Here is a 14010-nt window from a genome sequence, read left to right as displayed (position 1 = left end):
ATTATAAAGAAGAAAACCCTTTGCAGATATCTGTAGAATTTAGATTTTAATAAAGCAATTATTTCAATAAGCACCAATCACATTGGCAAATAATTTTTCAAGAAGGAGGTTGTTGGACTGTTGTTCACAACTGCAATGTTTTATTGATGTAACAAGTTCTATACTTAGCTTTTGTTTTATAATTATTATTTTAAAGTTTCTTTCCTGGCAGACGCAGAATAATGTTTCGATACACACGCTCTCTCTGACTGACAGTGAGAATAGCCAATTAGAAGAGAGCCTTTAAATGAGCTCCAAAGGACATATCTGCCAGTGAGGCTGTCTCATACTTGACAGCCTCACTGTGTTGAGTCTCACCATGACATCCTGGAGATGAAACAGCCAAAGAACTGCTGAGCCAAGGCCTGGGCCAGACAGCGGCGTGTCATCGGGGTCTGGTCTATGATCATAGCACTGTGCAGCAGGTTGGTACTGAAAAACAGAGCCAACAACTCAAGTTGAAACAGAATGAGATGAATACAGTGAATAAAAAATAACATGCCTAAATTCTGCAAACATGACAAGTTAGTGTAAATTATCTTCAAAGGAAATACTGTAAGTTCTCTAAAGCTGGGAATGTCTTGCACACACAATAAACATATTTGCACCAATGCTATCCCTACCTGAAAAGAAAGGGAGTCAGACACACACTCTATACCACGCTTACCTGAAGATGCTCATGGAAGCATAGGTGGACACTTCTACATAGGCCTCGTCCACAAACACAGTCTTGAAACACGCATAAGGGTAGCGGCATGTCAGGATCTCCTCATAGAACTCAAAAATCTCATGTAGGTAAGACATGGAGTGTTTCAGCAGTGGCAGCAGCTGTGGCAGGCAGAAATGGGTCACCTGGGAGGGCACAGGACAAAGCACATTTTTATGGGTATTCATTCAGTATTCATTCATCCCCGGCTCCTCCAGGCTGCATGTCAAAGTGTCCTTGGGCAAGATACTAAACCCCGAATTGCCCATGGTTGCTGTTCCACCAGTGTATGAATGTGTGTGAATGTTAGTTTCTGTTTGACCACTTTGGCTCAGTGAATGAATGTGAGTGAATGGTGAATGCAGATGAAGTGTGAAAGCACTTTTGTGGTCGAAAATACTAGAAAGGCGCTAAACAAATACGGAGCACTTGCATTCTGAATATTTCAAAATGTCAAGTAAAAATTTAAAGTTGTCCATAGAAAAAGGCTCTTACACTGTTTAAAAATATCTCTCTTATAATACTAATGTCTGTTCTGTTCTGTCTGATTTAATGACAGAATACCAAAGATGTCCCTTTGTAAGTCTTTACTGCATTTACTACCATTACCTGTACATTACATAGGCGGGATGTTGTACACCACCTCATACCACACTAAACTCATAAAACAAAGTGCTGGCCAGAGTTATTACAGTTATCTGACTACTAATATTTGGGCTGTTTTGTCCTTTTGAGGGGCTCTGCGTACCGAACAAAACCTGAACTTCAATACTGCCACCTTGTGTTTAGGAACATCTAGTGGTCATTAGTAGTAAATACAAGATGGACAAATTACTGCTACATTACAACAGAAATTACTTTGTGTAAAACAATAACTTATTTGCTAAATCTCATAATGTTTTTTAATGGTTCAAAAACATTGTTGAGTTTAATATTTTTCATATGGCTGTAGTTTATAGTGCGGTTAAGCAATTACTCCTGTAAATATTATTATAGCTGAGACTTTCTCCTCTACCTACACGTTTCTGACTGTTATATCAGCAGGTTGGCATCAAATATCTGGTCTCTATATTGTCTCTATATTATCTAGTTGCTATATTGTCAGACATCTTTCAAGGCTGCTAGTCACTTATGAAACTCACTTTGTACTTGTGATCTGCAGCAATGGCTGCCTGCATTGGTGGTGTTTCAGTCACACTTTATGGTTGCAACTAATAAACTACTACTAAATAATTCTATTCTGAATTTGTCTGACAAGAATGGGGCGAATTGTCCATCAATATTTCGCAGAACCAAAAAGTCTTCAAATGTTGTTTTTGCCTGCCTGAAACAGTGATTTAAGAAATATAAAAGATCCTCACATTTGAGAAGCTGGAACCAGAGAATGTGTGGCATTCTTGCTTAACTAATAACTTGCATTTATTTTCACTTTTCTTTCGCTCAACTAATCAACTCGTCATTTTAGTACTAGCTCACTCACTGAGACGGACTTCTTAAATGTAATAGAATCCAGTAACAATGTTATATTTAACCTTTACCAAGAGTTCTTTACATGATGTCAGTTGCTGCTACAAACATTGTTGCTTTACTGTGTTTGTCAAGTGTCGTTTGGTTGGTCACGTTGATTTCCTGGCTCCTATGACTGGCTGTCTGTTATTAATGACACAGTGAAATGAAACATACACTTTCCACGTTCTAATTCCCTGCGTTGAAATGTCCAGTTATCTCTTCTTACATGCTAAATGTTTGTCAATTTTTGTTTTGTGAAAACGCAACCCCTCCTTGTGTAAAACATTATTTTTCTCCAATCATATGTGATTTGGGGTGACTAGTTAACTCCGCCCATCACATAAAATCACACTTGATCAATAGCATGTGGGTAGGGAGCAGAGCAATATCATAATTGGAGGTGTGTGTTTGGATATCAGTCAGCAAAAACTTTGTTTACATTTCCAAAGAATGTGTTTGAGGTGAATTTGTTTAGATCTTCACTGTCATCCTCTTTCTAATCTAAGACGGCAGGTGAGTGAGGTGCACATAGAGGCCAACATTTCTACAGCTCTCTCTCTCTCTCTCTCTATATATATATTTATTTATTTATAAAATCCAGTCAAATTTCAAGGATCTGATTTAAACCTCATCTACATATTGTTCCACTTGCAAATACTTCACATTACAAAAGACACAAAAACTCAGGAATAAGTTTAAAACCCATAATTAAACAGAAAGTCTAAGTGGTGTTAAAATCAGACGTTTTAGATCATCATCAAAATCATTGAATCATGATGTTATACCTTGTTGCTGGTCAACATATAATTAATATCAAAAACCTCCCAAACTACATGCATCATCATTTAAACCCACCTCATGCATGTAGGGATCTACGAGGATTTCAAAGGGCCCCACAGCCAGGGAGATGTTGGGGGCCGCAGTGGGGATGGGCAGGATATAATGGAAAGTCTTCTTCCTCATATCATGGGTGTAGATGGTCTCCACCAGATCGCCACAGGACACCGCCACCATGGAAGCATCCACGGTGAACTCCAGCTTCCACGTGCAGAGCTCCGAGTAGGAATCTACACAGGGGAACCAGAATCTGGGGGAGGAGACAATCTGATGAGTTGGCTTTAATGATAGACTGTGATACCCAGCTGTAAATAGCAGCATAAGAAATGTCCTGAGAGGAGAGGAGAGAAAATAGGTAGAGAGCTAACAAAGGTTTGAAAATTAAGAAAATCTTTGTTTGCATTTACCCTTTAATTAGCACCCATCTCATTTTGGCAGTAATGAGCCAAATTCAAACAGATGAACAATTTTTCATTGTTTGAGCCTTGTGTAAGAGTGTTACAGTGTTGAACTTGCAGACTACTATAAAGGCAGTGCAACAATGATTGTGTTTTCAGCTGTACAGCCCGCTGTACTTGCCTAGAGAGGTCATTCTTTTTGACAATTTGAGACACAACTGTGACAATGACCAAAACGATGAGTCTAATCTATCAATGCATATATTATATGCTCATATTCACGTAACTTTTCAGAGTAGTAGCACTACAACACAGAATGACAAGTTAAGAAGGTAGCTAGAGATAACACAAGTAGTCCACTCAGTTAAATACATCATGAATGTGAACAGCACATTCAGTTTAAAACACCAGATTTGTCTTTACTTCTATCATATCAAAGGAAATCAAAGATACATAACAGGCAGATTCATCTGGACAGAAAATAGTCACTTGTTTTTACTCCGTCTCTTCCTGGGGGCAGAAATTGGGCCATATTTAAAAACAGAATTTGATTTGGGCAAATAGTGGCTGAATTAATGCCAGCGGGCTGCGTCTGTTGCAGCTCTACTATGTATCAGTCGACCAATATGTTAAATGTCACAAGAAAAATCTTGCAAAGTGTAGCTTTAATGGCATGCCAGGAAATGGACAAAGACACGTGGCAGTACACAACATGGTTTAATTTCCAGCTTTATGTATTCTAACTGGCATTGTGGAACTGAAAAACATTTTGTTACTTGACTGGTTAACTAGTGTTAATCAGGGTTAGTCGTCGTTTCAAGACCTGGAGGAGTTCTGGTATCCAAAGGAAAACACATGAGCTCCTCTCTCCGCCATGCTGCCTTCCACATCAGGAACAACGAAGTGGAGACCTCCTTTTGGCTGGTCCAAGGAAAATTCAATGTACACCTTTAAAACTTTCAAATCTGTTGACACAAAACACAGAAACATTGATGTATCAGTCATGACTTCAATAAGAGTAGAAAACGTATCACTTCTGGGGTAATCCACCTCATGTGATGACATCGATTCAAACTATCAGTCTAAAACCACACTAAATCCTCTGCAATATAAATAGTTAACAATGAAATTATCTTGTGTGCCTTTCTATCACTGTCTTACCATCTCCCTGTTTCCAGAGTTCAGAGGGAACTTTGATGACCAGCTCCCCATGTCCTGCATCAGGGTCCACAGCACTCACTGCTGCTGTGTAGGCACTGGAGAAATAGTTGAGGTTCCTCCTGTACACACACACATACAACATTTACACAAAATGATCATACTGCCTCCTAAAGTCAATTAAATTGATAATAATATTCCCAGCCCTAGTGAAATGTAGACATGAAATGACAGCTACAGGAGTCTAAATTTGAGGAGATCTATGAAAAAAACATTTTTCTAATTATACTTTTTCCACTTACTAAATACTAGATATGCGTTTCTTACCCTGCACCCCATCATCATAACCAAATATATTTTCAATTTTCTCAAAGCTAATCTAGTAAGCAGGATATCTATAACATTTATTGAGCAGATATCAGTCATGTAGAGTCACAAACTCAATAAAAGTAGATCTTTCAACACAACTGTGATTTGGTAACTTTTCTGGGAATCGTTTATAGATAAACTAACCAGATGGTATGCCGTTTGTTGTTTTTTTTTCTCGGTAATCCAGACTATTAAATACTCAACAAATCAAGAAAGTTCATCACACTGATGCAAAAATCCTGTGAAACAAAACTGTCTTGAGGAAGTCAATTTCATTGATTTGCAACATTGCCAAAATGTCCTAATTCAACCAGAGCTATTAAAGGGAGAGAAACCTCGGTAGAAACAGATAATAGAAATAGAATAATCTCTAACGGTTTATAAATTTATTGTCTCTCACAGTATATTTCATCACCCAAACCTAATATTGTGAATTTCCAAAGCTGTTGGGAGATTTGGATGGAAAAAAACCCTGACTAATAAAAAAACATTATTAACAGTTATTCAAGCATTATTTTGGCTCAATGTCTTATTTTGGGTTTGATGCCTTGAAGCTGATGACACAGGCATTTAAAGGATTTATTGGTGCTTTAAATGATCAAAAAACTCAAGAGTTAATTGTCTTATTTAATTACTTTTAGCTGATGTATTCAGCCTTTCATGCAATCATACAAAAAGCTAATGTTTCCCAGCAAGTACAGTTTTGATTTTTCAGATCTACTGCAACACAATAGGATTTTGTTTGTAGACTAACAATTAAAAGCCTACAGAACAAATTACAAGTTACATAACTCCAGATTACAATAAAATGTTTCCCAGACGAGGACAGCGCACTGATATACTCACTGCTTGGACTCATGATGGCAGACCTCCAGTGTGGGGTCGTTGTAAATGAACGGGGCTTCGAGTTCATTGACTCGGACCCTGTAGATGCGGCACTGTTTACTGTTAAGCTTGATTCTGTTCAGGTTGACCACTGTAGGGAAGATGGTCAGTTCAACATAGCCCTAAGGGATGCAAAAGAGACAAAGAAGCTGGTGAAAACGGACCAAAATTGTCATTTGAAGCTGAAGTGATTTTCATTGTCTGGATTAAAACCACACGAGCAGCTGCTTACAGGGGTTTGTTCACACAAGTGTCTCGGCTGGCTTTATCACAGTTGCAAACTCTTTTCACATCTTTGTGACTTAACGTAAATCTGCAGAGTTGTAACACAGTAACAGGCCTCTGACGTCTGACACAATGAATCATTTGACTAATAATAGTGTTATATGATTTTAATACACTAAGTATTATTTAATGCAATTAGTAATTCTCCTTGATTCAGAGAGTATAACGTGAAAATAGGTGGACAAAAAAAGAGGTAACACTTTTATCAAGGAGCCATCTCTTAATGTCAACTGTGTGACAAGGTGTGCAGTAACTGCATACTTGTTGGGCACCCAGGAGACTAATTACCACTTTGTGGAATCAGATGGGGATCCAAATAACAAATATGATGGTTTGGTATTAGCTGCTTTTGTTTGTCAAACCACAGCAGAATGACACAAAAATAAACTGAAGAACTATTTGTGATTTTTTGTTGTACTGGAGCTGCTGTACTCACAATGACTGACTTCCTCTGGAAGTTGATGTTGTTGATGCACACCACCTGGTGGGTCGTAACGCAATGACAGAATAACAATGTCAATATGTGATGTGAATCTAAGCTATGAACTAATTAGAAATTCCCTCTCATTCAATAAACAGAGACATGTTTTACACTTCTTACTACTTTAAAGCTCACTTTGTTTACTCTCGCACACGACAGTAAACCATTTCATTCATTTCAAGTAAACAAGAACACAATAATACAAAAAATACTTATAATTTAAAGGGGCGCGGACTCTCGAATCCTTTATCCTTTTTCCTGTTCATCCTCGTTTCTTGCTTGTGTTTCTTGACTGAAGTTTCAACATGCCCACGTTACTACTTCGTGAGGTTTCCTTCTCAACGGTCGTGTTTAGCTAACGTTACTTTGCTAAGGTTAGTTCCAGATGCGGCAAGCTCATGCATTTGCCGGACTGCAAGAAGTACAAAAAAAAAAAGGTACAGCGACACGAACAACAACGTGGTGGAGTCAAAAAGCAGCAACCAGCACTGTAATGTTAACTTTACTCTCCTGCAGTGAGAGCTTTATCTGCGACTGTAGCCCCCGCAGACTGCTCTACAGTGTTGTTGTTGCAGCCACACTGGACTTTTCCTTAAATACAAGTCAACCATGACTTGCAGTCGATATTATATACAACTGAACAGGTCCATTTAATGTTTGCTGCAGTCGTAACGCATCAAAACGTCCGAATCTACCCTCTCTATCCCGCTGCTCTTTCTATTATGACCGCGGCTCTAGTGTGTTCCGCCATTTTGTTAGTAACCTTTGAACTCCCGCGTAAAAATGACAACAAATATATTTTTTTATATCAAGAGGAAATCAATATAATGTATATCCCACATATTACAGGTAGCATATAATCGTTTATAAAACAAATATAAATTAATCTACGATTTATATCTAAAAAAAAAAAAGTACACATCTTTGCTGCGTCAGATCGGGACGTAGCATCGTCACACATGGGGGCGTGGCCACCATGTCGACACATGCGCGAAATCTGCGGGAGCGCGCACAACAGAAGCCAAGGCTCTGGCAGACTCGCGGAATTTGCATGCGCGTTCCCGCGAAGTCTGGGGGCTGTGGTCCAGTCTATGGTCCAAACCTGAATCCAGTCTACAACGGGCCTCACGCGGACTTTTCAGTTAAAAAGATCGTATTATGGATGTGTAAAACAATAACTTAATGAAAAAGTTACTTAAATCACAGGCCAGAAAAAGTAAAAAAAAGGCTTTAGATTTCGAGACACCTCAACTGAGGTTGCACAACCATGTTTTTTTCACAACTAATTGTCTAGTTGTTGAAATGGATTGTTGTATATAAATATTTTACTGCAAAATTAGTTTATTTGGTTGATATTTCGATCCTCCCCAAAACCAAAAATAAAATTTAAGGCTTCTGCAAAAGAAATAATTAACATTTGCATGGTTTTTCCAATGCAACTTACAATTGCTATATATGTCAGCGATGGTATTGTCCGAGTGTATCAATACATGTGACTGAATGAATTGAAAAAATCTAAGATAAACCATAAATTAATAATAAATTATATACAGTATAGATATACACTGGGGATTTTTTATATAACCTAGCATTGTTTTATATTCAAATCAGTTATATAAAGATGATATTTAGACTACTAATCATCACTCCTACTTTGATTTATTTATTTTCTTAATGGGATACATTAAATAAAGTGATATCCTTAGTGCTATACAATTAACATAAAGGTCACAATTTCTATTTTTGGGGGAATTATTGTTATTGTTATTATTGAATGCTAAAGTGTGTCTGCTTTACTGACACACTCACAAAAAAAGGAAGAACCCTTCTAGAGAAGCAAAAGGTAAGACCTGCTTTTATTAAGTATTAAACCAGAGAGAAAGGAAAATGTTCCGATGCCTTGGAGGTTAAACCCACATTTGCACCTCTGGTCATTGTGTCCTGTGCCTTTCTACACAATGTATGTCTGAATAATGAGGACATGCTGGAGTCAGATGAAGATGCTGAATTGGACATCCTTAACCCCCAACTTCTCTGTGAGCACCAAGAACGAAACAGGACTGAACACAGCCTCAAAGACTAACAGGGAGTCCAGTACTGAGATGATTTACACAGAGCTTCTGAGCTAACTCTAACCTGTCTTACTTAGCTTAGCTTACTTAGCCCCAGGGTGCCAAGAGCCAAACCTCGCTTCTGTTTTCCCAGTGGTCAAACTGGCCTCTGTCGGTCTGGGGGATGTGTTCGGTCCAGGTCCAGCCGCTGTGTCCACTCACTGAGAGCTGGAAACAGTCTGTGTGGACTGGTTAAGGGGTGGGCGAATGTAAACATAATCAATATCTGTTACACGCCCCTCCCTAGCTTTGGGTTTTTTGGGTCCATGTATATACAACATAGACTGTATATAAAAAAAACTAATATGGAGGCAAATATCACTGTGTTTTCTGTTTCATGGAATCTTTATACTTAAAGTAATCCTTAGTATGAGTAATCCCCATTTTTACAAAATGTACCTGTAATCTGATTACGTCTTTTATTTGTACTGTAATGGAAATACAGTTACTCTTTTTGGTATCCTGATTACATAACAGTGTTACCATGTGTAGTAGTATACCGGCAATAATTGGTTCATTACAGTACTTTAATGAATTGTATTCTCTGTTTTTATATATGTTTGTAATGAAGACTAGAGAACACCCATCTTCCTCATAGGCATAGAAATGTACACACATACACATGAAGGGACTATAGAAAGTATTTTTCACATTCTGTTTTGTACTTTTACCTTTGGGTGACATATTTTAAATTAAGTAATTGTGAACAGATGCAGCTCAGCCCTTTAAGGCTATCGCTATTGAGTTAGAGGAGAACGCCTCATAGGGTACCACCAAGCACAAACCCACCCGCACAGAGCCATATAATGAGCACCCCAGTCCCCCGCAGTCCTTGGCATGAATGCAGGAAATCACGTTACTCTTTTACTCATGGATTTGTTTTTCTGGTGCCGAAATGTTTCTCTGTGTTGGGAAATTCTTAAAAAAAACAAAACGCCACTTCATTTCGGGTTAAAATGCATTGCAACGCACGTTACTGAGATTGCAATCCACGTTACTGAGATTGTAACGAGTATAAAATTACCGTTTTTTTTAGTAATGCGTTATATTACTGCATTACAGGACAGTCCCCAGTTTTGTTGGCCTATCCCCGTCTGAAGCTGTCCTTGGAAATGGCCCCGTTTTTAATTGTGTGTTAATCACGGACTGTATAAGGTGTTAACGGACCTGAAATCAGAAAGCTGGTCAGCAGGGCATAACAGGTGTTGTGCTGAAAAGTGACCGTCAGCTGACAACTGTCCCGTCCACGGGAGCGTGCGCAGCATGTTAAAGCTGTATATCGCCCAGTCTCTCTACGTCTACAGCTGCTTTTATCTGTATCAAACAGACATAACGTGCAAAGAAACATCACTTTATGTCCATGGTAACAGCAAAGGTATGTCTTTGTGATACGTTAACGGAATAATCACAATTGCGGCCAACTAAGTGTTAGCAGTTTTTAGCGTAACCAGGCATGACATTTATGTGATTATAGGCAATAGCCTAACAGAAGCCTGTTGTTGCCGATGGATTATATGTTTGGTAGTCCTACGTCAAATATCCTTGTTTATATTTGGAAAACGAAATGTAGCCTATAATTAACATGATTTACTGCTTAGTTACTGTATAAAATAAAGACATGATCTCTTTTGCAATTATCCTTATGACTCTACATTATTTTAGTTGCTGTGTACCGACCAATCCAGTACTTTTTACCTGTTGAAATACCTTTAAATGGCCAATACAGCCCATAACATGCAATATTTCACTTTCCAGAAAGTGATTGCAGCCTCTGCTTACTGACTGAAAGGTAGTTTCTGCCTCAAAATGACTTGATTTCATTCAGAAGAGATATTTGACAGATTTTTAAAACCAAAATTGTCCCCCTTTTTTATTTCATATATAATAACATTATATTTTTTAATGACATACTGACCACCAAACCAAAAATGTCATTAATTTCAGATATCTGGTCACCTTAAGTTACAACGACTAAGACGGTGGAGAAGATGTGTACCTAAGTATCGGTAAAACCACAATAAATCTTTGAATGCTACGAAGTAAACAGCGGTAGATCTGTGCTAAAGTACATTAGCGGGCTGCTCCTGCCTTGCATCAAAGCTATTACAAAAAAAAAACGCTCCACATTTGCTTTGTTGTTTCTTGCAGCCTACATCAACACTTATACGTCATATACCGACGAAGAGTGACAAAGCGTAGTTATTTGACGCTAAAGGGTACCTTTATATGAGACATTTCCGGAAGCAACTTACGCATGGGTTGGCCCTCGGCCTCCCATGCCGCGCCACCGGTGCTCGCGCGCACGCCAACACCAATGCCACGTTCAGCGTGCGACTGGGTGGTTCATTATGGCTCTGGGCAGATGAGTTGTGCTTGGTGGTACCGTATGGGCCAGTCGTTGTTGACTCATCCTGCTTCGCCTCTAACCCAATAGCGATAGCCTTAGAGGGCGAAGCCTATACGAAATAGAACAGCAGTGACGTACTGTAACCCGGATTCTATGAGTATTAGGCGCAGCCCTCTAAGTTGAAGGCCTTACTGGACCTTGGTTCTCAGTGCTGAAGAAAAGGCATTTGGGAGCCGAAGGCTGGGTCTCACCGTTGTATATATACAAGGTGCGGGCGTAGGAGAGGCCCGCGCTCTGGGTGGGCATAGACTAAAATTCTCAGTGCCGCACAGGCTGGAAGGGGCAAATCCAATAGCCTTAGAGTCTGTTCGTTTTCCACTCATATGTTTTTGTTGAGCGCTACTCCCCAAACCAACATCGTCACACACATATTAACTGTCAGAGCAATGACATCATGGCCAACATCTTGAGCAAAAAAGGCCTGCTCAGGTGTGTCTTCCACCGTCATGACATAGCTCTGATTAGCAGCGAGACTGTTGGCACTACTCCAAATGTCTACACGTGCAACCTCCTCAGTATTATTTACAGCTTAAATAGGGATGCCAATTACCACCTCATCAATATTTACCAAGCCTTCTCCTTTTGGCTGCTCTTCTTCAACCTTGGTGAAAAAGAAAATGTTAGGCACAACGGAAACATAAAAAACATGACATTATTGCAGAGTAAATGGCTGTTATCACAAAAGCGGTTTGTGTGTTTGTTTGATTAATCATTCTTTCACTAGTATATATGTACAGTATGCAGTTCATCCACATTCAAATTATTATTGCTATTTAAATAATATGTGACTGCTCTCAATGTCTGTCATTATAGAATCATTCTGTGTTCTTCTCATTGGAGACACAGTTTTTCCTTTACATTTTAGAAGAGAGTATGATAAGGTCGTTGCATTAAATGCACTGAAATGTGAAAGTTGGCAAAAGCGGGTAATGTTGTTTTATTGGTAAAACATTCATTGGGCTTTTTCAGTGGAACACTACCTTAACAGTGACACAGAGCAAGCTGTGTCCTAATCAATTATTTAGTAATGTAATGTATAGTAATAGATGGTCAATACTAATATGTTGCTTGACTCTTTGTAAGATACTGAGATGGGTACCCTGCAGTCAATGCTGAAGTGATGACTCTCAAAGTGTTCACTGCACAGACGAGAAGCTTTGTTAGGAGTCCAGTTCTTTCTTTTCATGTTGAGCATCCACTGGTCCACCATGTCAAGATGGTCGGGATCACCTAAAGGAAAACTTTACACAGATAAATAGATATGTAAATTAATATAAGTCTCAGTTTACCTACTTTACAGACTGCTTGTGATTAAATGTCCAATGTTTCCAATACTTTATCTATTTGTTACATGTTCCTGTTGTTTCCAATATACAGAGTAGTCACATTCTGCCGTATGCCTATTTACCATTCATAGACTTAACCACCAAACAAAATACACTTAACTCCACCTTCATTAATTTTGCACGGTCAAAAAACTGTTTGCACCCATCCCCTGGTCAGCAACACCTGTGCCCCGTTGCACCCAAGCGGCAACCTGCGGTTCTACTTCATATAGGCTTCGCCCTCTAAGGCTATCGCTATTGGGTTTACCCCTACACGCGCATCCGTCACACTGAGAAAAGCTTGTCTACGCCCACCCGCGTAGTGTCGGCCTCTCTTACGTCCTCACCTTGTGTATATACAACGGTGAGACCTGGCCATCGGCTCCCATTTTTCTTCAGCACTGAAGTTGTCTAAAGGGCAGAAGATTACCATCATGTCTATGAGCAGAACGGCTAGAGAGGTGTCTAAGAGCTGCTATGCTGACGGGAAACGTAAGTTGTTTCCCTCTTGCTCATCTTATCTGTCATCGGTGTGAACATGAGTGGGACGTCACTGTTCCACTTCATATTTTGGCTTCCATGTGACTTGCCTATCCTTCCAGCTGCAGCCTCGAGAGACGCTGCCAGGGAACCCTGGCCCCATTCTCCTAACTCGGAACGGTCCTCCGGCATCTGGGGCTAACGTTGAGCTAACAGTAAGCTAACGTGAGGCAAGTAGGAGCCTGACATGAAGATAACATGAGGTCTGCCTGTGGATCAGCCGACCCAGGGTGACCCCATGTGTCCACATTAGCTGTGACTAACAACGCCTAGAAACCAGATTGCTTGCTGCTGGTCCGACCCTCATCGCTCGGAGCAACGACTTGTATGCTATGGGTTGGGACTGTGTGTGATAATGTTGACGCTCTTGTGTGCAGGCTGTTTTTGGAAGAAACACTCTGTGCCTGTCTCAGTCGACTCAGCCACACCAAGCACATGCTTCCCACACTATTTGAGCCGGCTGCCGTTAGCCACACTGCGTTAGCCATTGTCATTAGCTGGTCAGCTAACCCACAGCTCGAGCTCACAGCAATAGTATGCAAAAAAACTAGAGCCGATTTATCGTTTTGCAGATATTGTCGGCCGATATAAGGTACTTGCAGATATATCTGCATTGGTGTTTAGCCGATATGATTATTAAAAAAAAGAAACAGAGAGTCGGATCTTTCCCTCAGGTAATGAGTTGCATAGTTTGCCCACCAGAGGACGCACTGCAGCTCCTCTGTTAACAATTACATGACTTAAATTTTAATAAAAATATCCTTCATCACTTTTCCTATTGGGAGAGTTTTTCACTGCCCTCTCACAGCGTGTGTAATGTCACAGTAACCTAGTGTTGGAGGCTACCCTGCTGACAGATGCGATTGTAGATTTAGTTTGCCTGTTCTGGCGATCGGTCCTCTCATTTCTCTCTAATTTATTACTTCTAAATATTTTCTAACATCACCAACACCAGATAAC

General features: G+C 39.7%; 1 protein-coding gene across 2 annotated transcripts in view; it reads right to left on the bottom strand.

Annotated features, from left to right (window-relative positions):
* Positions 1-7409, bottom strand: part of taf2 (TAF2 RNA polymerase II, TATA box binding protein (TBP)-associated factor) — a 28136-nt gene extending 20727 nt beyond the window's left edge. For both annotated transcript variants that reach the window (XM_046044745.1, XM_046044747.1), the window contains exons 1-8: positions 6884-7409; positions 6623-6677; positions 5863-6023; positions 4651-4769; positions 4313-4454; positions 3110-3341; positions 707-891; positions 358-471 (exon numbers count right to left, since the gene is read on the bottom strand). In XM_046044745.1, the coding sequence (XP_045900701.1) occupies positions 358-471; positions 707-891; positions 3110-3341; positions 4313-4454; positions 4651-4769; positions 5863-6023; positions 6623-6677; positions 6884-6933 (1058 nt within the window). In that variant the 5' untranslated portion in view covers positions 6934-7409. The remainder of the gene's footprint in view (positions 1-357; positions 472-706; positions 892-3109; positions 3342-4312; positions 4455-4650; positions 4770-5862; positions 6024-6622; positions 6678-6883) is intronic.
* Between the last annotated feature and the right edge of the window lie 6601 nt (positions 7410-14010).

This window comes from Micropterus dolomieu, linkage group LG03 (genome assembly GCF_021292245.1).
Source record: "Micropterus dolomieu isolate WLL.071019.BEF.003 ecotype Adirondacks linkage group LG03, ASM2129224v1, whole genome shotgun sequence".
Taxonomy (NCBI): Eukaryota; Metazoa; Chordata; class Actinopteri; order Centrarchiformes; family Centrarchidae; genus Micropterus; species Micropterus dolomieu.
The sequence above is the reverse complement of the archived record's forward strand: the minus strand, read 5'-3'. Positions and strand labels throughout refer to the sequence as shown.